The sequence below is a fragment of the Siphateles boraxobius genome, unplaced genomic scaffold, assembly GCF_051911475.1.
Source record: "Siphateles boraxobius isolate OS27281-9 unplaced genomic scaffold, OSU_SipBor_1 11, whole genome shotgun sequence".
Taxonomy (NCBI): Eukaryota; Metazoa; Chordata; class Actinopteri; order Cypriniformes; family Leuciscidae; genus Siphateles; species Siphateles boraxobius.
This window is the reverse complement of record NW_027508711.1, coordinates 4,657,973-4,684,770: the sequence shown is the minus strand read 5'-3', so window position 1 is coordinate 4,684,770 and position 26,798 is coordinate 4,657,973. Positions and strand designations below refer to the sequence as shown.

General features: G+C 36.4%; 1 protein-coding gene and 1 long non-coding RNA gene across 19 annotated transcripts in view; one reads left to right on the top strand and one right to left on the bottom strand.

Moving 5' to 3' along the window:
- Positions 1–2,828: 2,828 nt before the first annotated feature.
- Positions 2,829–26,798, top strand: part of fnbp1b (formin binding protein 1b) — an 88,119-nt gene continuing 64,149 nt past the window's right edge. For 10 of the 18 annotated variants that reach the window (XM_077194282.1, XM_077194283.1, XM_077194281.1 and 7 more), the window contains exon 1: positions 12,906–13,052. In XM_077194282.1, coding sequence (XP_077050397.1) covers positions 13,005–13,052 — 48 coding nt within the window. In that variant the 5' untranslated portion in view covers positions 12,906–13,004. Of the gene's footprint in view, positions 3,083–12,777; positions 13,053–26,798 lie in introns of those variants that run through there. The other 8 variants (XM_077194288.1, XM_077194292.1, XM_077194290.1 and 5 more) reach the window with 5 other exon arrangements.
- On the bottom strand, positions 3,631–6,553 carry LOC143699606 (uncharacterized). Its single transcript, XR_013188532.1, has 3 exons — positions 6,480–6,553; positions 5,982–6,015; positions 3,631–3,674 (listed from the first exon to the last, which is right to left on the bottom strand). It is a non-coding gene; the product is annotated as an uncharacterized LOC143699606 (long non-coding RNA).

Here is a 26,798-nt window from a genome sequence, read left to right as displayed (position 1 = left end):
CGGTGAAGAACAAACAGGAAGAGTCAAAATCCCAAGGATCAAGAGAAGCAAACACACTGAAGCTTGATAGATGGGGCAGCATGTATCTCGAATCAAATTGTAAGTGTTTTATTATAAATTAACTGTAGCTGATAAACACATGGCGAAGTCTTAATTCCCATTTTTATTGTTTTCAAATTTTTTACTACATTAATAATGAAGTTGATGACACCTGCTATGCATCTAGTGAATCAACTGTATGTGAAGATAACCTATTGTTTTTGTTCTATCTTCAGTCTTTAATGAATGAGCTGCAGTCTCGTTCTGATGTGCCAGAGAGGGTCCAGGATGAGGCGACTTTGTTTCTAGCAGCTATGATGATATGAATCGATCATAATATTGAAGAATGCATTTTAGCGCTGGTTAGCCTGTATTTGATGGTGAGTAATCACGCTGCTTTAGAAAACAACAGGACCTTAAACTACAGTATGTGACAGGGCTTCTGCAAAGTGACTTTCAAGGAAAGTCTGTTCAGTCGGTGGTTATATTTGCAACGCCTCCAATCCATTTAGCTGTTTCAGGCCTCCAAGACCAAGTCCGTCTACTTGAATGGGGAATCCTGGGCTCCACTTATTCTGATATATTTCTCATTGCACTTTTTCCCATAAGTAATACGACTGTCTTTGTATAACAAAAATCTTTGGGTCCGATCACCATCCTCAGCAACTTTATTTTTCCTTTATGGCTGCACATTTGGAGCTGTGCTTTTCTTTTGTAATGTTGACATTACAATTTCACAAGGCATGCACATACAGTTTATTGTTATCTGTTGCCTGTACATTGCTTTTTATTGTCTGATGAACCAATCAACTAAAGGACTACAAAACATGTTGAAGAACAGGAAGAACTTTCTTGTTTTTAGAACGAGTATTACTAAATATACTTTATAATACTAAATAACAAGTACTTAAACAAGTAATTGTGTAAAGAAATTAGTTGAATATTAGCCTAATTATGGTACAAATCAGATACTTGAAAAGTACATGTTGTTGCCAGTATATGCCAGTGCCATTGATTTTCTGATTTTCTGTCCAGCATCTCTCTTCTTTAAACTGTTGATCTTTGGATTTATGCAAATTGTTTGATGTGCAAACACAACATTTTACATTATGATAACTGACATCTCCATTGATTGACACTTGAAAAAATAAATAAATATATATATATTTTAATCTTTGAACAATAAACATCAGATAAAATGATCAGTATAAAGTCAACAAATGCATAGTTTTAAAAAAAATCAACATACAGTGAGATGCTTTGATGAAGGCTTCATATTGTGTGGATGCCTTCAGCATTTGAATTTGAAAATCTGTAATAAACTGATTAAAGTTTAAGAGTATAGTATACTATTATCACTGTCTCTGTGTTTTACTATTATTAAAAGCAGGACATCATACTGGAAGCCACCATGAGAATGTGATCAATGCGGAAATGTGTTACCTATATATCTCATTTTATTCTGCATATCATTTAGCATTTAGAAAATACAGTTTAACCCTAATTATAGTAGTTAGTCAAATTCAGATTAGTAGGTTATCGCCTCAAACCTTCTGCATTGGCCTTAACAAAACCAGACTTGTGTATGAGGCATAAAAACTAAAAACAGAAACAAAATCTTTTCAAAATAATGGCTAAAGTGAAAAAGAAAGTCTGAAGGTCATGTGTTTCAGTAAAACTAAATGCTACCATCTAGAGATGAAAAGAAGAAACTGCCACAAACAATTACATACTATAAACCTAAAAACTGTACACTGCAAAATATAAATAATTTCTGTTTTTTAAAGAGATGCAATTTAAATGTTATTTTATTTATAATTCATGGTTACACATTAACCCTTAATTCAGAACCATACTTACTTGGTACAGCACTTTGGTCAGTCTTGTGGCTGTTTTTAAATGTGCTATGGCCCTAAATAAAATAATTTGAACTTGAATAAACTAAAAACACCTCAATAAAACGCAGGGACAATTGAATGATTTAGGGTTTATTAAGTCAGTGTTTACAAAGGTTATGGATGAAGTGGGTCAAATTTGTTTGGTATTAAAAACATTAATTTTCTGTAGACCATGCTTGCGCCATAAAGGCTTATGTCCACTAGATGGCGCTACAAGCTCGCCTTTATCCTGAACTCCTCAGCAGCAACTGTCATCATTCACGTGCTCCTTCCAAAATCACATTTCATCAGTTTATGAGTGTGCATTGCAAATCTCTTTATTCAGTAATGTAAATCTTCCAAACATTTACGAGTTTTGACATAGTGCAGAGAGTAATAATCTGACACAATCCGAAATTAAAGTGAGCCATTTATATCAAACCCCATGTTATATATTATATTATTAGTATATATTTATGCTAATGTTACATAATAATAATCTCACAATATTTAGCAGTCATTGAAATCTCAACATTATTTGAAATATGTATTAATTATTTATATATGTATAAAAAACACTTTTCAACATCCACATGGAAACATTGGATACCACAAGAAATAAAAACTAGCTCTTATTGTTCTGAACAGGCTCGCCATCTGTCCAGCGATTGAGGTGAATAATCATTTATCGATTTTTTCCCTCAGATTCTTTTGCGTTCTACGGCGTGCGCGCTCCCGCCAGTGCAGCTGTCAACGGGGCCGTGAGGCGCGTGGCCGAGCTCTGCGTCTGTCTCTCTGAGAGTGTGTGACTGTGACTGACTGTGTATTTGAACATGATGCTTCTGCGGTTCTGTGCCATTTTCAGGAAACGAGCGTGCAAAGTCGCCGCATTTTAGGCGCCCTTCTCATATCAGGAAGAACCGAGAGAGGGGCAGTACTCGAAGCCTCCGGAGACACACACACACACACACACACAAACACAACCACCCACCCACCCCCCACGCAAACACACGCGCACGTTCATTCGCGCAGAAACAGAAGAGCGACACACACGAACTTTGTGCTGCTGCTGTGCTTTGGAGTACCAACACGCACCCGAACGCACGAATCGTGGATTATTACGCGAGCAACGCGTGGAAACCATGAGCTGGGGAACCGAGCTATGGGTGAGTTCACACCGCGCCACGGGGGTCCACTATCTCGGCCAAGGGCTTTGATAACGGGTTCACGGGCACCAGTGCACTGGAACTGCATCTGTATAGGCTACATGTTAAATTGAGCGAACGCGTGTATATATAATAAACATAAAGAGAGTGCGCGTATGTTACAACGCTCAGTAACTCAATCTATTTTGTGCTGTATATATATATATATATATATATATATATATATATATATATATATGCAAATTTACAATGTGTGTGTGTGTGTGTGTGTGTGTGTATGTGTGTGCATTGACAACCCCAATATATACCAATATATGCAAGTGTGTGTGTCTAGTTGTCATTGCTGTGACGTTGTTGCAGATGTTCAGATGTGTTATTTGTGTTCTAGTGTTGTTGGATGTGACCCATCTTGGCCTCATGGCTGAGGGTTTCTCTTCACACTAATCTGTGTGTATCTCTGCAGGCTTGTTGTGCTTGTCCATGTACCTCAGGGTATTTTTAGTCCATAGGGGTCGTGGAAAGGAAATGTCAGCCTCACTATCTTGTGTGTTGCGAGTGAGGCAATGCAAATTTCGGCATAAGAAGGCAGCTTCTGTAACAAAACATGGATGAGATGAGAGATCATATGTCATAGAAGCCTAGAGTGACTGTATAACTGTAAGATAGTAAATAGTTATGTGCAATTCAGCTTATGAACACTAGGACAATCTGACGTCTTTTTTCAGTATTTTAATTCCAAAGATTTTAAAGATATCTAAGGCTTGGCCTTGCTTTTTTTTTGGAAAGTACTGGTTTGTTTAATACTACATTGTAATAGTATGTGAAGTATGTACTATATTATTTGGCTTTTGTCTGAGGGGGAAATATAACCCTTATATAGGCCTTTACACTTTAATCAGTTTCATTATATCAAATTACACATGCACATAATTGCTGATTTATTGCTCATTAATTAGTCTAGCTGATATATTTTAGTGCATCGCCACTCACTAGGTGTTTGTGATTTGCTTTAGAGCCATTTATATTGTTAAAAGCACTATACAAATATATTTGAATTAAAGTATTAGAGAAGTAGTAGCACAAAGATAAAGATGTTTGTTTCAAGAGTCTGATTTAAAGGGATATTTCATCCAAAAATGAAAATTCTGTCATCATTTACTCACCTTCATGTTGTTCCAACCCTTTATGGGGGTAAAACATTTCTGCCAAATGCATAAATGTAAATGTGAAAAATACTATGGAAGTCAGTGGGTTTCATCAACTGTTTGTTTACCCATATTCTTCAAAATATCTTCTTCCGTGTTCAGCAGAATAAAGAAACTCATACAGGTTTGGAACACCTTGAGAGTTAGTAAATGATGAAATAATTTTCATTTTTGGGTGAACTATTCCTTTAATGCAGGTCAGGCCGTGGAGATTGATCGCTAACTGAATCCTCACAGTCTTTGTTTGTATTGATCAGCTTTATAGACTGCATGACAGTGGCTCAGTGACCTGCACTGTAGGGTGATGTGATTATTATACTCAGGGTTGTTGTGCACTTTACTGTTCTTCTATTCTCATCCACAGCCACAGGATGACAGTCGGCTACATTAGAAGCCTAGATCTACACTGAGATGATTCTAGAGTTTGATGAAGGAATAAAACACTCAATGTTGAGCACTACAGTGATTTTACCACAGATTAAGAGGGTGAAATGTGGCTCATCCTGTCAGATTTAGAGTCAGATGTATAACTGATCATTTATAATTTAAAGAAATAAAAGTATTTGTGATTATGTTCATCTACAGCCTGCGTTTAAACTTTGGTGCTTAGAACATGTTACATACTGGAAATATAGCTGTGCATTTACCATCTGACTAGTGCAACACACACACACACACACACACACACACACACACACACACACACACACACACACACACACACACACACACACACACACACACACACACACACACACACAAGAGCCAAGTAACTGAGGAGGCCATCATCATGCGTCATGAACATAAGTTGCCGTCTGGCATGATGAGGATGCCCACTGGCACCAAACCAACACACACAAACACGTAAACAAACATGCATCGCTTTCTCTTAATCACACGCAATCTTTCTTTAAATAGGTCTCTGTATTTTCTCCATTCAGCAACCTTAAACTAAACCTTCAGCCGACACATGATGACCCTCCCTAAAAATCAGCACAAATTTAAAACCATCGACATCCTTTTTGCTGGCCAGAAAGAAAGAAGAGACTAGCTGAATACTGCTTTCACGATTTCTGCTACATCAAGATAAGATAAAAATAGGAAGTGTATTTGTCTATTTTATTCCAAATTCAGCTAATGTATTATGTTGATCTATTGTTCAGAATAACACCCTAACATACTAATATTACTATCTCTGCAGTATATAGGAAGTGTGGTAAGGATTTACTCTATTAATGATTTTATACAGAAAGATTTAATTACGAGGTGGATCCTTGTTCTTCTTTCCCTGAAACACTCGATCACCTGTTCTTTTACTCTGAGGTTACTTCTAAATTTTGGTATGATATACATTGCTAGTTGTCAGTAAAAATGAACACAATTCCTTCTATTGTTCTACAAAATATCCTCTTTTTTTTAAAGTGTGATTTAAATTCCCTTTTCTCTAATGTTGTAAACGTTGTTTTATTTCTGGGTAAATATCATATTCCCACATGTAAATGGAAAAAATGCAAGCCCTCCTTTAATATATTTCTATGCCAGTTTGTGAAAATATTTCAAAGCTTCAAATGTTTTATAAAAAACTAAATAGAAAGTCTATTAACTTTATGTTTCTCTATGTTAAAATATGTATTATTTTAGTGTCTTAAGTTGTTTGTCTTTACTGCTTGTTCATCCTGGTGGATGTGTCTTACATTGTTGGATGTTCCCTGTCTTGTGTTATACAATCTGCAATAAAAAAACAACAAATAAACAAAAAAAAGTTAGGACATTTTATGCATTTAATAAAAAATGCAAAATAACTGTAGAACTGTACAAAGTTGGTGAGACCACTTACATGCAACACGTGACAGCAATGTAGCATATTGATTAAAACGTGGTTTTATATTACTTTTCCATAAAATATAGTATACAGTGCATAGTGTGCAGTATATAGTACACTAGTTTCCATTCTGAGCACAGCCTGTATTCTAAACGTGGAACAGTATGACTGTTGTGTTATTGGATGCTCAGTGAAAGCCTGATAAAATCTCATAATTACTCAAAATTTTCCCTTTCCTGCTTGAATAAACACACGCGCACGGCTAATAAGATGTTATCATTTCAACGACTAGTTTCTCATTGTCTTTAATTTCCTTGTTTAAACACATGACGGGTCTCTTTAGCAGGTGAACCGCATTTTCAATTTTCACCTCATTTCTCACATTCTCCCATTCTGTTTCATTTTTTCCTCTTTCGTTTTTTCTTCTTTCAGCGTCAGACTGTGTGAGTGACTCCTGCTGGGCTTCAGCTCCACAGGCTCATTGTAGGAGAATCAGATCAAATGATTCATCCTTGCTGATCATTTAATCTCAGTGATTCAGAGGTTCATCCCTGCTGATTCACTAGTGTTGACTGTGAATCAGCAGGAAGTCCAATAATACAGGAGTGCAGTAAGAAAACAAGTGGCACAAAGACAGTGAGGAATGCTGGAACGCAATTGGCCACCCGGTTACAAAAAGCTGGAATGCTATTGGCTGTTCTAAAGAGGAATGCTGGAATGTTATTAGACCTCTCTTGCTTATTACAGCTGCAAAATGGCAATCCATACCCTGTAATTTCACATATTAGCTTTTTGTGTGTATGTGTGTGTTGCATGTCTAGTTTTTCTTGCACCACAACGCACCACAACAGCTTGACCAAACTAGTTCAGCAACGACCACACAATTTTGTTCTTTATCAGCATTCATTATTGTGCAGAATCCCGGTTTCACTTGCATTAAATCCAAATATGGAGCATCAAAGCGCAAACAAAGGCGTCAGCTACATTTCGTTAACATAAGCTTTCTGTATGTTTATGTTAGTACGTGGAGTAAGCATATGTAAACTCTGTGTTTACACGGCTTTTTAAAAATGGCAGGTGCCGGTGTTTCGTATGGCATGTTTTCAGCCAATCTACGTACACTTTAGTGACTGGTGGTTGGTTCCTATTGTGCTGGGTTAAACCCTACCCTGAAGTAGGAGCTAATATAGTCAATAGGGCGTTCCTAGAACTAAAATCCTTCACAGTTCTTGCGGTGCGAACATGAGAAAAAGTGGCTTTTTCCTGCAATGGTTATAGGGACTACTAAAATGTTCCTCCAGTGCAAAAGCCCCTTTTGATGCACTTCCAAAGAATGACGACTCGAAGCTCGAATTAATGGGCATTTTGTTTCTGACCAATCACAACAGACTTAGCCTTCTGACCAATCAGAGCAGAGTAGACAAATCAAAACAGACTGGAGTATCTGACCAATCAGAGCAGAGTAGACCAATGACAATACACTGGGCCATCTGACCAATCAGAGCAGAGTAAACCAATCACAACAGACCAATCAGAGCAGAGTACAGGGATTAAAGTTAAAAAAATTCTTCTGACTGAAAATTTTTTTCAGGCCAAGTCATATTCCTTTAACTTTATTTAAATAGTCGAGACCAATATCGTTTTAAGGGGAGATGTTTTAAACCGCTTTAATATTGCCAGTTTGCATATTTTAAAAGCTATTTTAATCTATGAAAAAAAATTACTTAGCTTGACAAATAATCAACCATCTACATAACTTTTCAGTGCATGTTTTTATTTATCTTATAAGACCAAACAATGCTAAATTATATTAATATATAGTTTGTTTAATGGCAAATCGTTTTGGCTGAGGGCAAAGTGAAGTTTCATAACTTTATATATTTAGGCTATTTAACTTTAACTGTGTAGCCTATTAGAGAGCTGACTAATGTTTGACTGAATTGTTTGCTTTATTTCTCATTGTATAGCTTCTTATAGCCTACATATTAGGCTACTTATACTTTTATGGATATTATTGATAATTAAAACTGACATTTAACAAAAAGCAACAGGGTTGTGTAATGTTATATATTCTAAAATATATAAAATATTCTTTATATATTTTATTATGCATTCTCTTGTATGTGTACATGCATAATAAAATAAAATGATACAACCCTGTCTCTGTTTGTTAAGTTTGTCAGTTTTAATGATCAATAATGTTTCATATTTTTAAAATGAAAACAAAAAGAAGCAGGGTTGTGTTTTATATTGCGTGTTGTTATAAATATATGGAGTGAAGATAATCAATGTGCGTTATCTGAACCACATTTGTGTGGCCATATAGGCCTAATATGTTTATGATAATATGTTCATTTATAAATGAAAGGAGGTGTTTTGTATATATTTCGTTTTATTGTTGATGAAAAGAGGCAGAGTTGTATTTTATACCATATTTCATTTTATTGTTGACTAAAATATACATAAAGAGATAACCGGAGTAGCCAGAGCGAGATGAGTGACGAAACCAAGATCGGCGCGGATCCGTTTGCAGAATAACCGGACTCGCGTCCTCGGGAGTTCGTTCTCCTGAGTCGAACTTGCCACGTCCGAACTATCAAGGACGCAAGTCCGAGGTTTGCGTAGCCTATTGGTATTGAGAAACGGCCAATATTGACCCGCGTTCTGTTTTCTATCATGCGCCGTGCACGTTTGCGTTGACGTAATATGCACGCAAACGCACCAGGGTTCGATAGAATTAAGTTGAACGTGAAACCAGACCAACGCTGCGGGGGGCGCAGGGAACAAACTCGCTCGGATTCGGACCGCAGCAAACCAGCTGTAGCCTGACATGCACTTCTCCAAAACTAAGATTAATTGAGTGAACACGGAGCAGTTTTTCCGTGAGCGGGAATTGAAAACCCGGACTGGATCATAAGCGAAGTGATTACAGAATGTTAGAGTGGAGAGAGGAACGTGCTTTCGCTCCGATCCAGGCTTTATCACATCCCCCTCAGCAGGGTGAATACACCTCGTCTTTCCTTAATTTAAGACCTATTCAAACTAAAATTAAGACATTTATCACACTATTTGAGAAATGAAAGCCTATTTACGGCCTTAACATTATGAAAAGTGAATTTAAGACATTAAGGACAGACGGGAACCCTGCAATTGACGGAAATCCGTCATAGACTCGCTGCAATTAACGGAAATCCGTCGTAGCGACGGAGAACTTTAATCCCTGAGAGTAGACAAATCACAACAGACCAATCAGAGCAGAGTAGACCAATCACAACAGATGGGCTCATCTAACCAATCAGAGCAGAGCAGGCTCTCGGAAAGGAGGGGTTTAGAGAGACTGAATCTTCGAATTAACCATTTTTAAGAGTCTGAGGAATGAGGTGATGCTGCAGTGTATATTATGAGATGAAATGAAAGTTTTTTTGACCCTGGATGCATGTAAACCTGTAGAAGCCTCCAAAACAAAATTAGTAAACTTTAAAATGGCATAAAAGGGGCAGTTTAACAAAGGTTAATAAATGAATATAAAAATACATTGTTCATTGTTAGTTAATTTTAATTAATGCATTAAATGAGACCATATTGTAAAGTGGTACTGTAATATTTCACTGTAAAATAAAAAAAACAATTATTAAAGAAAAAGATATATTTTAAGGTACTGCATAAATTATGCACTGTACCTTTAAAACTCTTCTCCCTACTTTTACCCTTGAGTGTGTCGTTCTGCAGTGGCTTTATAATGAAGAAAGCTTCTACTGTATCTCCATCCTACTTTACAGTCCCTGCGGGTGTCGTGGATGTGTGTGTATATGAGTGTAAGTCCTCAATCTCTTCAGTGTATGGTGAATGATTAGCGTGCGGTTAAATCCAGCGAGGGGGAAGGGCTCGACGTGTGAGGAGAAGCAGGAATGTTAAAAGGGATGATAGATGGAGATGTTGGATGTGAAGACGCTGTGTGTGTGTGTGTGTGTGGGTGCGTTTCGGTTCTGCAGGGGTATTAAAGCTACGGTGGAAGGTGAAAGCCGGGGGCAGTCATGCTTTAGCAATGATGTCATAGCAAATAATCACACACAGTTCATTCTCAGTTTCAGAATGCTTACTTTAGGGAGAGTAAAGGTGCAGCTTTTATCTTTCTTTGTGTGAAATGCTTGCAAAGATAAGAAGTCCCATGGATGGTGAGTGTGATTCATTCAGGAGGACACTTACTATAAGCCAAACTGATTTTTTTTTACCGTCATTGCATTAGATAACAAAATATCAAACCATCACTTTTCCGATTGCTTTTTTAATTTTTTTTATTTATCAGTGAATTTGATGATATGCCCCTGTACATGTGAGGCCCCGCCACTCTGTGCTGACACACATATGTACCCTGAACTATTTTATGATTTCTCTCTGGTAAGTAGTCATGTTAGCGGAAGGAAGTGGTATGACAGGAAGTGATGTCGTACATCCTCATGAGAGGTAGTGTTGCACTGGATTTTTATGAAAATCTGCCTTAGTTTCACCCATTGTGAAGTTGTAAGAGGCCCTGAATGACTCACAGTCTATTGCAATAGAGGAGGGTTTAACTGTCAGACTCTTTGAAGGCTGTATTATATGTTCAGTATTTCCTCTGTGAGCCACACTGCTAAAGAATGTTGTGCCGAGAAATAATACACCTCTAACAACACATAATGACTGTATTCGTCTCTTTTTGTAACAGTAAGCATGAATCATGTGTAGTCCTTTTGGCACCAAATTGATGACATCATCTCCGATACAGTGGCACTTTCTAATGACATCACCCTTTTGGAATGGTTGTCTCTAATCTATCTATCTATCTATCTATCTATCTATCTATCTATCTATCTATCTATCTATCTATCTATCTATCTATCTATCTATCTATCTATCTATCTATCTATCTATCTATCTATCTATCTATCTATCTATCTATCTGTCTACATAATACATTTCAAGTAACGCGAGTTACATAATCAGATTACTTTTTTCAAGTAACAAATAAAGTAACGCTTTACTTTTAATTTTACAACAAAATATCTGTTACTTTTTCAAATAAGTAATGCAAGTTAACTTGTTTTCCCATCTATTGATTGACAGCTCTCCTGTTCCCGTGTTGAGAGAAATCGTTGGTGCAGAGGCGTTGTGTACGGTGTGTGTGAACATGGTTTTTGAAGTACTAATCTAGACTAAATGTGAACATACTTTTACTCATCTCACTTGCACAAAAAAAGATTCAGTATTCCTCAAAATGAATAAAAAGAGTGAAATGCAAACTCAGAATATTACGCAAAACTGCAATAATGAAATTATTAAATTAAAATTACACAAATATTTATATACTTTATGTATTTAGACTTACTTAATTAACCAATGTCTTTGCGTTTGACCTTAAACCATACTAATTAGCAAAAAATATGCAGATAAAAAACATGACATTAAATTGTTTAATGTTAAATTATTGCTAAATTAAGATCGTGGAACTTTCTTCTCCTGTGTCCTTCATTTTTCATTCTTTCTTCTCCAGGCTTTTTCATTTCACTTTTGGTGTGAAAGGGTCTTTACATTAGCCAAAAATATAACTTTTGTTTGTTGTTTTGTTATTAAAAATCAATCAAGCAAGCCCAGGTCAGATGATAAAAAGAAATGCAAAAGAACTTTCCATTAAAAGTAACTAAGTAACGCAATTAGTTACTTTTTAAGGAGTAACCCAATATTGTAATGCATTACTTATAAAAGTAACTTTCCCAAGACTATTTGTGAATGTATTTTGTGTGATGAATTCACAGGTTTTAGGTTGCACTGGATCATATTTGTTCAAATCACAGAAACCAAGTATGCTTCAGTTTTGAGAAAACAAGAGCTTTCCAGAGAAGTGTATGTGCCCCCTCCGCCTTGGACGCTCACAAATACATCCATTCAGAGAGGAAGTCAAGTATGGCTAAACATGTGATTGTTTCAGAGACACACACACACACACAGAGAGAGAAGCATATTTCATAACTGGGGCATATTTGAGAGGCTTCCTGCCTGCTGAAACAGAGTAATAGGATGAGCCACGTTACTCACATTTTTGGCAGATCAAATCTATAACAACTTATAATCTATATCTGCTACATCATAATTTTTCACTTCTGAGTGGTGTTTTCCTGTGCAAAAAACTGTTAAGATGCTAAGTGGTTTTGGTTAGTTGCGAAAGTGTTGCTATGCGGTTGCTCAGGTGTTCATAGTGTTTTTAGCGCAGAGTTGTGGTTGCCAGGATGTTGCTATGCATTTGCTAAGGTGTTCTGAGTGATTTCCAGCCCAGACCTATTGTTGTCAAGGTGTTGCTATGCAGTTGTTATAGTGTTCTGTATGATCATAGGTAAGTTAATTGAAATAAAGCTGAAATAAAACAAAATATAAATATTAGATGAAAAATGTTGCCTTGAACTAAAAAAAAAAAAAAAAAAGCTAGCTCAGATCGTAATCATATCAAAGTAGTAATTGAAAGGCTGTGTACAATGTGAAAGACCTAAATCTCTGTTCTGCTCTGAAACAGGAAATAAAACAAAGAAAAGCATTTATGACATAACCCATAACCTTTACTGCAACCTTTACGGCTTTCACTTCTATGTACATGTAAATGTCCATAAGTGTGAGAATAAGGCAAGTTGGACACACACACACACACACACACACACACACACACACACACACACACACACACACACACACACACACACACACACACACACACACACACACACACACACACACACACACACACACACACATACACATATCTGTCATAGTCAGATTTGGACACACTGATCGGACGTCTCAGCTGTTCGCTCGGGTGTGGCTACTGTAATAGCAAAGGCAATCAGCCTGTTGAACATTTTGGGAAGTCATGGACGCTATTAAAGTGGAGACGCTGATAAAAGTCCAGCAGTTACGGGTGAGTTAGGTTGGAGTTGAGTGTGTGTGTGGTTGTATTTGGAGCGCTATGCTTTGATATGAAGTTATATAGTCATATCAAATAAAGGCACATTGTCTACTGGTTAAACTGACTGATTGAAGCATGGTTATGGCTTATAGTTTACATTTATAAGAAAAACTAATAAATGTGAGTTGAGATTTAAAGGTGACTCTCTCTCTCTCTCTCACTCACTCACTCACTCACTCACTCACTCACTCACTCACTCACTCACTCACTCACTCACTCACTCACTCACTCAGTATGTTTTTCTGACCAATGGAAGATGTGAGCAGTTTTTAGGGAAACCGATTCGAAAACAGTATTATTTTTGCTATTCACTTTGGTGACACTGACAAAAAAATAATTTTTAAATACAAAAAAACTTTAAAATGTTTTTATAATCCCCCCCCCCAGTTTTTATTAAGCATACAATAATTTTGGTTATTTACAACTTCAAAAATATTTCTTTTTTACAGTGTACCTTTTAAAGTGTTTAAATAGTTGGAAGTAGGGATGCTCTGATATTTAAATTCTGAATAATACACACAATTATTTTAATATTCTGAACGAGCGTAACGTGCTTAAAAACTAATTTAAATCGATGTTCTGATGCATACGTGAATTTAGACTTAATCTCTACATTATGTACAGTATGAAACATGAATAACTTTTCATTTTGACATGAAAAAACATTGATGAGAAAGTCCCTTTAATAGAGATTGGATATCTATTGTAGGAGAGCGCATTTCAAAAAAACATTGAGGAAGTTAAATCTTTGACATAAAGTTAGCACTACATGACAATAAAAGTAATCTAAAATCTACAAATAGGCTAGCCTGGTTCTACCAGACTCTCGTACATTTAATTTGTACAGAGAGTCTGGCACCGCTCCATTGACAAGCGTTAACTTCCTTGTAGGCGGGTATTCTATTGAAGTCTAAAACTATTGGATCTGCCCAGAGTCACTCTATCTGCCATAACCAATCGCTGACGTTTGGTCGTGACATATGTCTTTTCTCGAACCCCGTGGGAGGATGGCCATAAACACAAATCTAAGCAAAGATTGTTCTTGCTCCGGCTTTAACTTCTTGATATTCGGCAGCGTTGCCAACTTGCCACAAAGGACCGAATGGCTTCGCTCGCATCTTTCTTATTTTGAACTACAACTCAAAATAACGCACGAGTCGACATCAACGTCATCGTTCTCAGCCACTCCCTCTGTTCGCTGATTGGCCCGGTAAAAAATTGATCGGAGAAAACCAAAGTCTACAGCGCAATCCCAGACGTAGTACTGAAGGAAAATGAAATTGAGCGGAAGTGCGTAGGAGGGCGGAGCCAGGCTACAAATAGGCAACATCCATAATTAAATATTGAATGTCCCCTGATAGCCGATGTGGTAGATATCATGCATCCCTATAAGTGAAAGTGATTCCTAAGTGGAAGTGTGTTGCAGATAAGCAGGAATGCAGGCATACAGTGCATACTTTGTGTCTGTGAGTGTCAAATATGAAGAAAGTGAGAAAGGTTTGATGTAGCGATCAAGTTGTTTAACTAGCCACATGCTTGCAGACCAATGAAACGCATAGTCAGACTTGCATGACGTTGTGGAAGTTAAATTTGTCCCGTATGGTGGACGTTTGCTTCATCTGGATGCTTAGTTTCCGCTGAGGCCAGACGATTGTTTCTGAAGACGAAAGATAAAAGATTCCATGCTGCTTAACACGACCTGAAAATAGACTGTGAGACTGGGACAGGCCTTCCCCTTCCATAAAAAAACACACACACCAGAGCCCAACACAGACCACCGGCCTTTGGAATGACAAGCAATCTCTCTCACACACACACACACACACACACACACACACACACACACACACACACACACACACACACACACACACACACACACACACACACACACACACACACACACACACACACACACACACACACACGCTGGGGTTGCTCTCTGCCCTGTAACTGGAGGGGGGGGGGGATTTATTTCAGATTTACTTTGTTATTTTAGTACTTCAACTAATATTTATCTAATATTTATATTTTGTTTTATTTCAGCTTTATATCAATTAACATAACTTTTTGGAATAGTTTTACAGTAGTTTGTTAGAACAACAGATACAATGAAAGTGAATCGGGACTGGGTCTGTCTGGCTCCAAAAATGACATAAAAGCACCATAGAAGTTTTACAAAAGTACTATGCATGACTCAAATTGAAATATAATATATGCTGAAGCCAAGCCACACGATAACAGATGATAACATGAGACTCTAACTTGGTGGAAATCAATTTTGAGATTATGATCAAATATGCATCAAGGCATGTCAAGGAACATTTATTCTTTTGTTTTTTGTTTTTTAATTAACATTGCTGTCAAACCTACGATGGCACATTGAGTTCGGCAGTGCTCGGCAGTGCCAGTCCCCTTCCATTTTCATAGAATGAAAATGTCATCTTTTGTGTTGTTCTATGGAAGAAACAAAAGTCATGCAGGTTTTAAAACACAATAAGGTAAATAAATAACTAATGAGGTGAATGTTTTTTGTTGGGAGAACTGTTCCTTTAAATGTTAGTTTCAGCTGTTTTAAATACTACAATACTGTGAAATAATCCACCTACTGCTAAACTATTAATGCCCTTCTGTTTTGATAAAATTTAGTCCAAGGCTAGACATATTTATGCACATATTTGTTTGTACTTTTTGTCAGGACATTTTAGACTCCCAACTTCCTTAAATGCGTAAGTGTGTGTTGCAGAGGTTATTTACCGGTAAAAATTACCTTTATTTTGGCACCTCAAATGTGTGTGTGTGTGTGTGTGTGTTAAGAATTACAGATGAGGCAAATTACCGTATTTGACATCTGAATGCCACATGCCGTCGCAAGGCCTCTAATAAAACCTGGACTGTGTGACTCCTGTAGATAATGTGTGTTTTACACCTAAATGCATGACTGTGTTTTGTTATGCTTCTCTGGAATGTGCATGATTTGTCAGTTTTCAGAGATCTTTTTTTTTAATCAATAGATCTTGACATCTGAAATGGGACATTCATGTAAATTCCTGAGAGAAATAGCCTCATCTGATTTGTGAATGAATTGTTCTTTTGATTTGAATTGTTTCAATGAGTCAGTTGATTCAGTTCTGAATGATTCACAAATCATTCCTTTAGGGCTCTGTTGCGGTCTACGGAAATAAATGTTTACTTCTTCCTTAAAAATAGTCTTGGTATTCAGCCACCAGAGTGTCTCACAGGGCTTGATCTTTCCTCTGTGTGTGTGTGTCTGTGTGTGCAAATTCCATTTGCATAACAGATTTTGATGCGCCGTTATCAGCGGTGTGTGCATGTATCAGTTTGGTGTTTCCTTCTTCCTTCGCTGTTGCATAGCAACCCTTGAGGTTGCTAAATAAATATTTGTGTGTGGTGTGAGCTCTGCTCCTAATATATGCAAAGGTGAGAAAATGTACATCACCGTTTCGAATCTAGGAAAGTATCTTGAACTCTACAATCAATGTTTCAAAAAGTGTTTGCTCATGCAAAAAATTAGTTAATATGAAAACTGTGAACTGAGATCCGCATGCAAATTTATAATCAGAATTGTTGCACTCACAAAAAGTACCACGGCATACACCAAGTGTATTCCATGTTTTTTTTTAAATATTGGGATAAGTACGATTTTATTTTAAAGAAATTAATACTTTTATTAGCAGGGACGCCTTAAATTGATCAAAAGTGACAGAAAATACATTTATGTTTGTACAAAATATTTCTATTCCAAATAAATCCTGAACTTTCTATTCATCGAAGAATGCTGAAAAAAAATTAAGGTTTCCACAAAAATATTAACGGTATTGATAATAATCAGAAATGTTTCTAGAGCAGCAAACCATCATATTAAAATCATTTCTGAAGTATCATGTGACACTGAAGACTGGAGGAATGATGCTGAAAATTCAGCTTTGCATCACAGGAATAAATTACATTTTAAAATATGTTCAAAGTCAAACAGTTCTTTTAAATTGTAATAATATTTCACAATATTGCTATTTTTAATCAAATAAATGCAGTCTTGGTGAGCATAAGAAACAAATAGAAATACAGGAAAGAATCTTACCAACTTCAAAAGTTTGAACGATAGTGTATAATTCTGCATAAACTTGGGGTATATCGAAGTACCATAGTTTTTACTAGATTTTGGGACATGTTTCATGTAAATACATGTATATAAAAAGGTATATGAAATATATGAATATGTTATGCATTGAGTCCCATGATATATCGATGTACCATTGTACTGCATTTTTGTAAGGGTTTCAGAGACTCACAGAGTTCAGTTTGTTTCACTGGCAATGATTGAGCTCGCTTGCTGCTAGAATTATTATATACCTACAGTATCTTAGATTTGTTCAGGTTGATAACGCAATGTGGTCTTTCTGACAACACACATGAATAGTATGTATGAATAGCAGCTTTGTGAGTCGAGAAACTGTGGGAAACTCTGATAAAGCTGCCAGTTCCTCTCATTGACGGTGAACCCACCTTCTTATTCCCAGACTGCTTTTGATTGGTTCATCATAATGTCAATCACTCTTGTCCTGTTGCTTGGCTGCCAGAATTAAAATAGACTTTCATAAAGTATATTGTGCAACTTTGACACATGACCGCATCATGTTGCACGTAAGTGGCATCCAGTTTTCCGTCTGGAAAATATATATATTTTTTGCATTTTTAAGTAAATTTAGTTTTAAAAAAAAAAACTTTCGGCATTAAATAATGAGTCAAAAAAGATCCATAAAAGTGCATTGGATTTTGGGATACAGTATTCCATGCAGTTTGCCTTTGTTGTTTACTGCACATTTATATATTCATGCATGGCTGTGCAATAACCATTCCACTTGGCTATTCAATACGGAATTGCATGCATACTGAACATTTGCATACTGTGCACACCTTACATAGTGTGTACTACAGAAATAGTAAGTAGTATGTTAGCTTAGTATGTTATTTTTTTGTAAGGGTTGTCAGTGCACTAAAATTCAAAGTATGACTTATGCGCACGTGCACATTTCCACATTTGACTCTTGTCCATTTTTTAAGAGAAAAACTTCTCGTTTCTCAGTTCCGTGTTTGTCCTTGTTGTGAACTCAATGACTTCCCCTTTCAGAACTTGCCATTTCTTCTGTCTTGCCGTTGTCCAATCAAAAAGCGTTTCGTAACTTTGGAAACCGTGCCAGTCATGGCCATGGCAACCATGCTTGTTTTGGCAGTGCCAATAAAAACAGCGCTAGTAACAATTTTAGTCATGCTTAACTGACACAAAATATGGTATTTGGATTACTGTGCATTCTGAAAAATATGGTAATGTTGTTGCACCTCTTTATAAGTTTTGTCACCGTGGATTTCAATATTCAGAATGATCCTTAGTGGTTTCTTCTTGATTTTGCTGCCAAGGTGGAGATTATGTATTTTTTTGAGTCATTTTGAAAGAGGAAGTGAGAGGCAGAAACAGGAAATAATTACAAGCACCCATTTCAATGTGTTAGACACAAAGAGATGACAAGAACAAGACAAGAACTAGAACACAAGTGGTTAATGGGCTTTCAGCCTTAAAGTGATGTAGATTTACAGGCAAACTTTCTAAACGTGAGAGAAACTGTTCACCACCATGAAAAACTTACCATGGTAGGGCATAAAAAAAAGTTTGGTTCCGGTTGGTTGTCAGTTGAGGTAATGGGTCGGTAGGGACTTTTTTTTTTTTGTATAGTGGCAGCAAGGGATAGGAAGGAAATTATTATTATTATTTTTTTAAGTTTTATTTACAGTAGCGATAGAAAAGCTACTCTATTTTTTCATAACATAGTCTACCTGCACATGTAGGCCTACCTGTACTCTACCACCTTGTGTGTCCCAGCATGTTACACACACACACTGATTTTAAATGTGTGCGCGGGGGCAAACACAGGGGCGATTCCAGGATTTTATAAATGGGGGGGCACAGGGGGGACCAAGATCTAGGGATGCAACGATACCACTTTTTAAGGGTCGAGTACGAGTACCGATATTTTTTTCCTGGTACTCGCCGATACCGATGCCTGTTGTACTGGAGGGGTTCTCGTTTTATGTGGCAATTTTCTAAGAACAAGACAATGAGACTAATGAACAAATCAGCATCTTTATTTTCAACAACTTAAATAAACTTAAAAAAATAAATCATTCTTATTGTGCTTATCACAAATTTTCAAAGCCCAAATTTCACAGTGTCCAATAACCTCCAAAGGGCAAAACCAAGGACATAATGAATGTAATTTTTACCTGCCTGTCACAAAGTTGTCAAAGTGCTAAAGAAATCACAGACAACAAGACAATCAAATTTGTCATAAAGTGCCAAAGAAATCAAAGAACAAATGTTTAACATAACACTGAGTAACAATGTAATCACAGCCGAAAGTGTAAAGTGAAATATTAGAGTGTACTATTAAATCTAGCAACACTATAACTGCAGGAAGAGTGTTCATAAGAATTAAGAAATATAAGCTAAGGATATACGTGAGGTATCGGTCTTTGGTATCGGGGTATTTTTACGAGTACGAGTACAAGTACATGAGCTTGGTATCGGGCCCGATACTGGTATCGGTATCGGTGCATCCCTACCAAGATCCAGTCAGGGGGGGCCCATGGGAAATCAGAAAATTCAAATGGAAATAAATACTTGTTTAGAAAATATTTAGGACGATTTAAAAAAATCTTTGCAATGCTCAGTGACCTAACATAGATGGTATTAAATCTGGCACTGAACAAGAGCCTGAAAATCATTTTGTATTTTACATTGATTGAACCACACAGTTTTGTTCTAATAAATAAAAAACATCACCTAGGCATTAATTAAGTGACATGTTTAACTATAAGGAACACATATTGGTCAAGCTGAGGGACTCTATAATAATAATTATTGGTAGATTGTTCAGACACTGTCCATAAAAATATTCCACCCTTTTAGGGACATATACATAGTTATTATCACATGTTAATAATGTAAATGTTAAACAATAATGAGCTTTTCTTGGATAGTATATGTCCCTTATGCCATCTTAGATTATTTTTTTCTTCTTGAAACAAGCAAAACAATTTTTGATGAATAGAATATGTTTCACATTCCACCCTGTTAGGTTTATATATCTAACAGGGTGGAAATTCTGAGCTAAGTTAGCCATAGCTCTTTGAGTGATCAACATTTAGCTAGCTAACCTTCTACAGATGAACAGAACTTTTATAACTATGTCGGATTTTTTTGATAGGACAAACATTCTCCATAACATAGCCTGACAGGGTGGAACTTTAAGGGTGGGACAAGCAGGATAACATTTCAAAAACTAAAAACAAAGTTAGGAGTGAGAGTTGAAGCTTACCTCAGTTTGTACAGTTGAATTCCAGCATGTAAAAGAAATGAAGTCACTTCTTGAAAATGGTCTCAATGAAATTCCAGTCGACACAAGGCAAAAAAAGTACATACTAACAGGGTGGAAGATGACTTCAGGGACGCAGTAATTGAAGAAAATTTTAAGAAAAATACCTATATTTCCACATGATTTATATGTATGATTAGAGGCAATTTAGCCTAGTCTGTAACATAATTTAAAAATATTTTGAGGTTTTTGTCATTTCATGGTTTATATTTCTTGCAGAAGTTGATTACTGTGCACTGAGGACATGATATAATTGAATGCATACATCAATTAAAATTGTGTAAAATACAAAATAGTGTTTTATAGACATAGACATCAGTCTATTATTATCTCTGTTTAAATGGTAAAGAATACTTAAATCTACAATTTAAGCCATTTATTATAAATATGTGACTCATTTTAGAGAAAATATGAGTAAATAAATCATTAGGACAGGAAAGTCACCGCAGGGATGACCCATGTATCTATTTTATATTTATATAGACGCGCTGCCGTGGAATAACACTGACAAGTCATCTGCCGAAGTTACGTTAGCTAATCTAACGTTACTGGCTTGATCAGTCACACATGAAAGTAATCAGACTAACATATGGTGCGATATTTCAAAATATATACTGTAACGTTAATTGAGTGTCTATATACCATAAACAGTGACGTGTCGAGGTGTCTCTCTCTCCTTCTGTTTGAAAAACGCGGACATGTGATTCTGCTTTGCGAATCGCAAATCAAGCAGTGATTGACAGCGCTCTGATCCAATGGCGTTGGGCATTGTCAGGTTGACAGTAAATCTAGCCCAATGATGTTGGGGGGGCACCAGGGGGTAATATGAAATACAATCATATTCCGCCACCATAGACATAATAAATACATAGACGCCCTATTGGCTGCTGGAGCGTACGTCAACGGCGCCGCCATATTGCCTCATCATGTCTATGGTTAGGACATCCCACAAGATTTGTGTCATCACAGAAAACATTTCATCACTGGATAGTTTTTTCGTTTATTTAAAGTGTGGTTTATATATCAGCTGAATGTGTGGAACGCTTTTCAGAGAAGATAAGGCAACGTATTTTAGCACAATTCCCATCCAGCGGCAATTCAGGAAAAAAGAAATCTCCGAATGTTCCACATGAAACTTTAGTCTTCCGACCTTGCCATCGTGTCGATTTATTTGATTAATATGTGCGAGGGAGAGAGAGCAAGAAAGTGCTTAGTTTTGAGAGGGTGAAGCCTATACTTTCGCCTGGCTCCGCAGAGAGAGCGCGCGCGCGCGACCGGGGCTCTCTCTCTATCTCTGCTCGTTCAGTTCATGCGCCCTGGTACAAGCGCAGCAGTGCATCTACATGACAACAACGATGTGTGAACGCCCGTGGCTGCCTCGTTTTTTCGCATTGCTGGAGGACAACAGGCTATACAAATACGGTGCTGTACAAAAACATAAATTATAGTTCGCCTCAAAGTTTTTATTTGTGTATGTATTTAATTTGTATTATTTCTTCCCCAAGCTCATAAAATAAATTTGGGTCGCACATAAATTGACAGGGTCGGTCGGAAACCGGAACCAAACTAATTTTTTTCTAATGCCTAGCCATAGTTTCTGCCAGTGAAACTGTGGCAAGTGTTAACCACCATTGTCATCAAAGAAAAAAGAAATGAAAATGACTTAGTTTCAATACGAATGTCACGTAACGTTACATTTACTTCAGGAAAGCCATTCAATGACCATAGCATGTTATTTAGCTAGAAAAATTAGAAAGAAATATTTTGCTAAATATATGCACTATATTACATATTTATTATATTTGTACTCGCATCATTAAAAAAATTATATCGTTATTATCATAAAAAAACGAATTATATTAAATTTAGTGGTTAATTTTAACCTTAGTTATAATAATACGAGCTGGCAGGACTTCCTGTTTGTTTACAGCATTAGTTAGAGTATATATAGAGTTCTATAATAGTTTTGAATTGAAATCTGTGAAATTTGTATTGTACCATGTAAACACTGTAATATGTTGTTGTAACTAGAATTAATGAAATTCTGTTTAGTTACCAAATGTTTTGACAATCACAAATACACTTATTGTGATGCAAGGTTTCGTTCACACCTCCATAATACTCACTCCTCAAAGGTTGGCAGCTCTGTGCAGTTTAAAGTTTAATTTTACACTAGTAATTGAGTAATTGAGCTTTCTAGGTTTTTTTGGCAGCAATGTTTACCATGATAAATTTTTTTCAGTCCCGTACTCAGTCACAGCGGTGTTTGTGGGGTTAATAGGGTTGCCAGATGTTGGTTATTTGATGAGCGAGTGGATGGATGGATGGATGGAGGTTTACTGATTTGGTTCTGTGAATTCTGCACAGTGAAAGACCATTAAATTTCCCTTCACTAAAAGCAGCTGAACAATAGATTACCTCACCCTACTTGCCTTTCTTCCTTCTGTCTTAACCCGCTTCCTTCTGTTTTCTGTTTTTATTTTTATGTCATTCTAATTGGTACTTTAGAAAACTATAATAAAAAGCCCAGACTCCTTACTGAATAAAAGTATTAATTTCTTTAAAAAAAAAAAATTCTGACCCTAAACTTTAGATTCGTAATGTAAGTAAGTGTGTGGATTAGATTTGCAAGTGAATTGATACAACAAGCGTTGCAACAAATACAACAAACTGATGCAACTGATACAACAAACTGATAAAACAAGCGTTCTTCAAAAGTTACTTTTTTCAAAAGTTTTGTTTGTCATAAAAATCAGGCAGTTCTTCATATTGTTGGATTGTTGAAAAGAGCAAATTAATTTATAAATGCCCATTTTGTTCAATTTACAGTTTCGACATATATTCTGTTCAGCTGGATGCAAACAGCGCAAACAGACCTCTCTGGTCTGGGTGATTAGTGTTTTTTACAGTGATATCTTCCATTCAGCATTAATAAGGATGCATTGCTGTTCTCTTAATGCATACCTGTTTTTAAATCTGATTACTAGCTATCTATACCCTGAGCGGAAGAGGAGTTTACTTCCCTCCTTCAGTATCTAAGTGCTTGTGATAATCTGAGTACCGTGTGTGTGTGTGTGTGTGTGTGTGTGTGTGTGTGTGTGTGTGTGTGTGTGCTTGAGCGTGTGCACGTCTAATTTTAGTTTTTCACTCTCACCTCTTCAGGTCTTTGAACTGAATCCTTGGATTAGCATCCAACCTTTAATCTTAAAGCATTCCTGCCTAAACTTCAGTCCACGGCACGGTCACTGCTATCAAATGAATGTTTGTGTGTGTGTGTTTCAGGTTGGAGAGCTGAGAAGGCTTCTCTTCACATAACACTGAACTTAAGGAATGCACTGAACATCACACTGAACAGATAGCAAGGAGTGTGTGTGAAATGAATGTGAATGATCAATAACAATTTGTTAGTTTGTCATCATGCCGGAGTTCAATTTGAGCCGCAAAATCTTTGTGCATCAATTTAAACTCTTTAATTGACTTTAGGGTAAATTCTGATGTCATGTTGATTTTATTCACTTTTTCTCAGCACATGTACATGGTTTTATTGTGTGCGATCCGTTGCTTATTGTGCATTAGTTTTGGAGTCATGAAAATGTTAGTTTACTTTATTAAAATTAAAAAAATATATTGTTTAATTTCAGATATGACTTTCCTTTTCCACTGACATCATCGAGCTCTCTAATGTAACACTTTCCACCATCCAATCAATTCTCAAACAAATCCTCATTGAATATCATCGTTGATCTTCATCGTTTCACTTGGAATTCTGTCACCTGACGGAAGTAAAATGAGTTTCAAACGTTGACTTAAAATGCTTCACCTTGTAATAGTTGAGAACACATGTAGGAAGTTTAGAAGTGCCCGTGTATTTGGCACATGGAGCTGTGTGTGTGTGTCTGGGTGAGTGTGTATCAGATTTCCGCTGGCACACATACCTCACATAACCAGTATAGTTTTCCCTCTCACTATTAAACAGTCTCTCACACACATTCAGGCTTGCTGTGTTTTCCCTGTTAAAGAAACACGCATAAATGTGCACTATTCTCGAACAGCTGTTTGTGTGTTTGTAATTGCTGAAGGCTGGGCAACCTCCTATAAAAATATATTTTCAGAGGCAACCCAGAAGACAACAGGACAGATACCAGCTCGCTGCACACTGTCAGAGCAAATCATGAAGTCTAGACGATTCTAGTCTTGCCAAGCCAGACTTTTAAGTGTCAAAGTATAGTCTGGGCCAATTTGATGCTTATTCTGGCCAAGAACTGCCTGATTTGACACAGGAAGACACTGTCTGTACAATTTATCAACATGTTAAATGACCAACCACTGGAGTTTTTTGGGGTGTATGTACATTACTAGTCAAAAGTTTGGAATAATTATGGTTTTTGTCTCTTATGCTCACCAAGGCTGGATTTGTTTGATCAAAAATAAACTACAAACTGTAATATTGTGAAATATTATTACAATTTTAAATTACTGTTTTCTATTGTAATATATTTTAAAATGTAATATATTCCGGTGATCAGAGCTGAATTTTCAGCATCATTACTTCAGTCTTCAGTGTATCATGATCCTTTAGAAATCATTCGAATATGATGATTTGCTGCTCAAGAAACATTTCTGATTATTATCAATGTTGAAAATGGTTGTACTGAGCAATATTTTTGTGCAAACCGTGATACATTATGTGATACATTAATTGAACTTTTTATTTATCAGCGAAGCCTGAAAAAAAATTGTTTCCACAAAAAATGTGTCAAAAAACAAAACAGAAGAACCATTATTAATAATTATATTCACCAATAATATTTGAGCACCAAATCAGCATATTTCTGAAGGGCCAATATTTCACAATTTTACAGTTTTTACTGTAGTTTTTAGATCAACAGCCTTGGTGAGCATGAGAGACTTTTATAAAAAAAAACTTAATTATTCCAAACTTTTGATTGGTGGTGTCTAAAATCAGGCCATGAACCCATCGCATCTTCTTAGTTTCATTTCTGACTTTCAGTACCTGTGAAAATCTCAGTTTTAAGATCCTCAGAGATGAAGTTAGAACTCGTCTTATGTAATGTAATAAAACAGGAAAATTTGACCGGAGAACAAAATGGATTGAACAGTATACCTGAACAATGAGTGATGTGTTTTTCGAGTTGCACAAATCAGCCTGAGGATTGTGGGCATGTGTGTGGATGAAAGTGTATTGTTGATGCAACTTCTCAGTGTTTGTGTTTCTTCGAGCTGAGTTCTAGCTGGTAATCGCCTTAATAACAAAAACGGCATCAAGCAAAGTTCACTGCGTCACTTAATCTCCCAGTGCATGATGGGTAATCACGCACATTCCACAGCGGATCAGAGCTGAAACTCATTTCTTTCACTTCTCGTCAACTTTTTTTGACCATTTGTTTATCTCTCCGTCCTAGAGAAGTGTAATTATTTATCTCCTATTTCTTAGTTTCTCGTAAAAAAATTCTCATTCTTTGCTGCATTTGTGCATTTGGCTAATGATGATGCATGAAGAGCTGTTTGATTTCTTGAACAAACGGCAGTCGGTGGGTTCGCTCCGCTGGTTCCTGGTAGAACCGGACCCCCCGATCCCTCTTCCTCTCACCCCGTTGGAGGAGCACCTGCAGAGGCTCCTGGAGATAAAGATGATCAGCAATGTAAGTAGTCATAGCGACTGCATCCCTCAGTGACTAGAGCTTATATAGATTTATTGTAGGCTATATAACGAATCAAACAGCTCTTTGGAATACTTGATTCTGATTGGTCAGACATGGCATTCTGCATTGAAATATTTTTGTAAATTGGCCGCAATGCTGTATAATTAACCATTGTTTCAGACTGATGTCTCATGCCTCTGGACCATTTTGAAAGCCAAAGAAAAATGTCCAGTCGGCTTGAAATAATCAAGAAGGAAATTCTACATATTGTTTTCTTCTTAATTTTAACATTAAGAAAATGAAAAAATGAAAAAATCATTTTCTATTCCCTTAAATTCCTAAGAATGTATCCGTTTTTAAAGAAGAGTTCAAATCTTTGAACAAAACCATTAAAAACCATTCTAAATAGCCATTCTTTATGTTAGGATATCATACACTTCTGTTTAATGAATTTATGTTAATAAAGTATTATAATATGAATAAATTATAAAAACAGGAGTTTTTATATAATAAAAACATCTTTTTAACAGGAGTACTTACTAAAACCATTTAAACACAATAGAGTTTATAGTTTTACAGTTTTG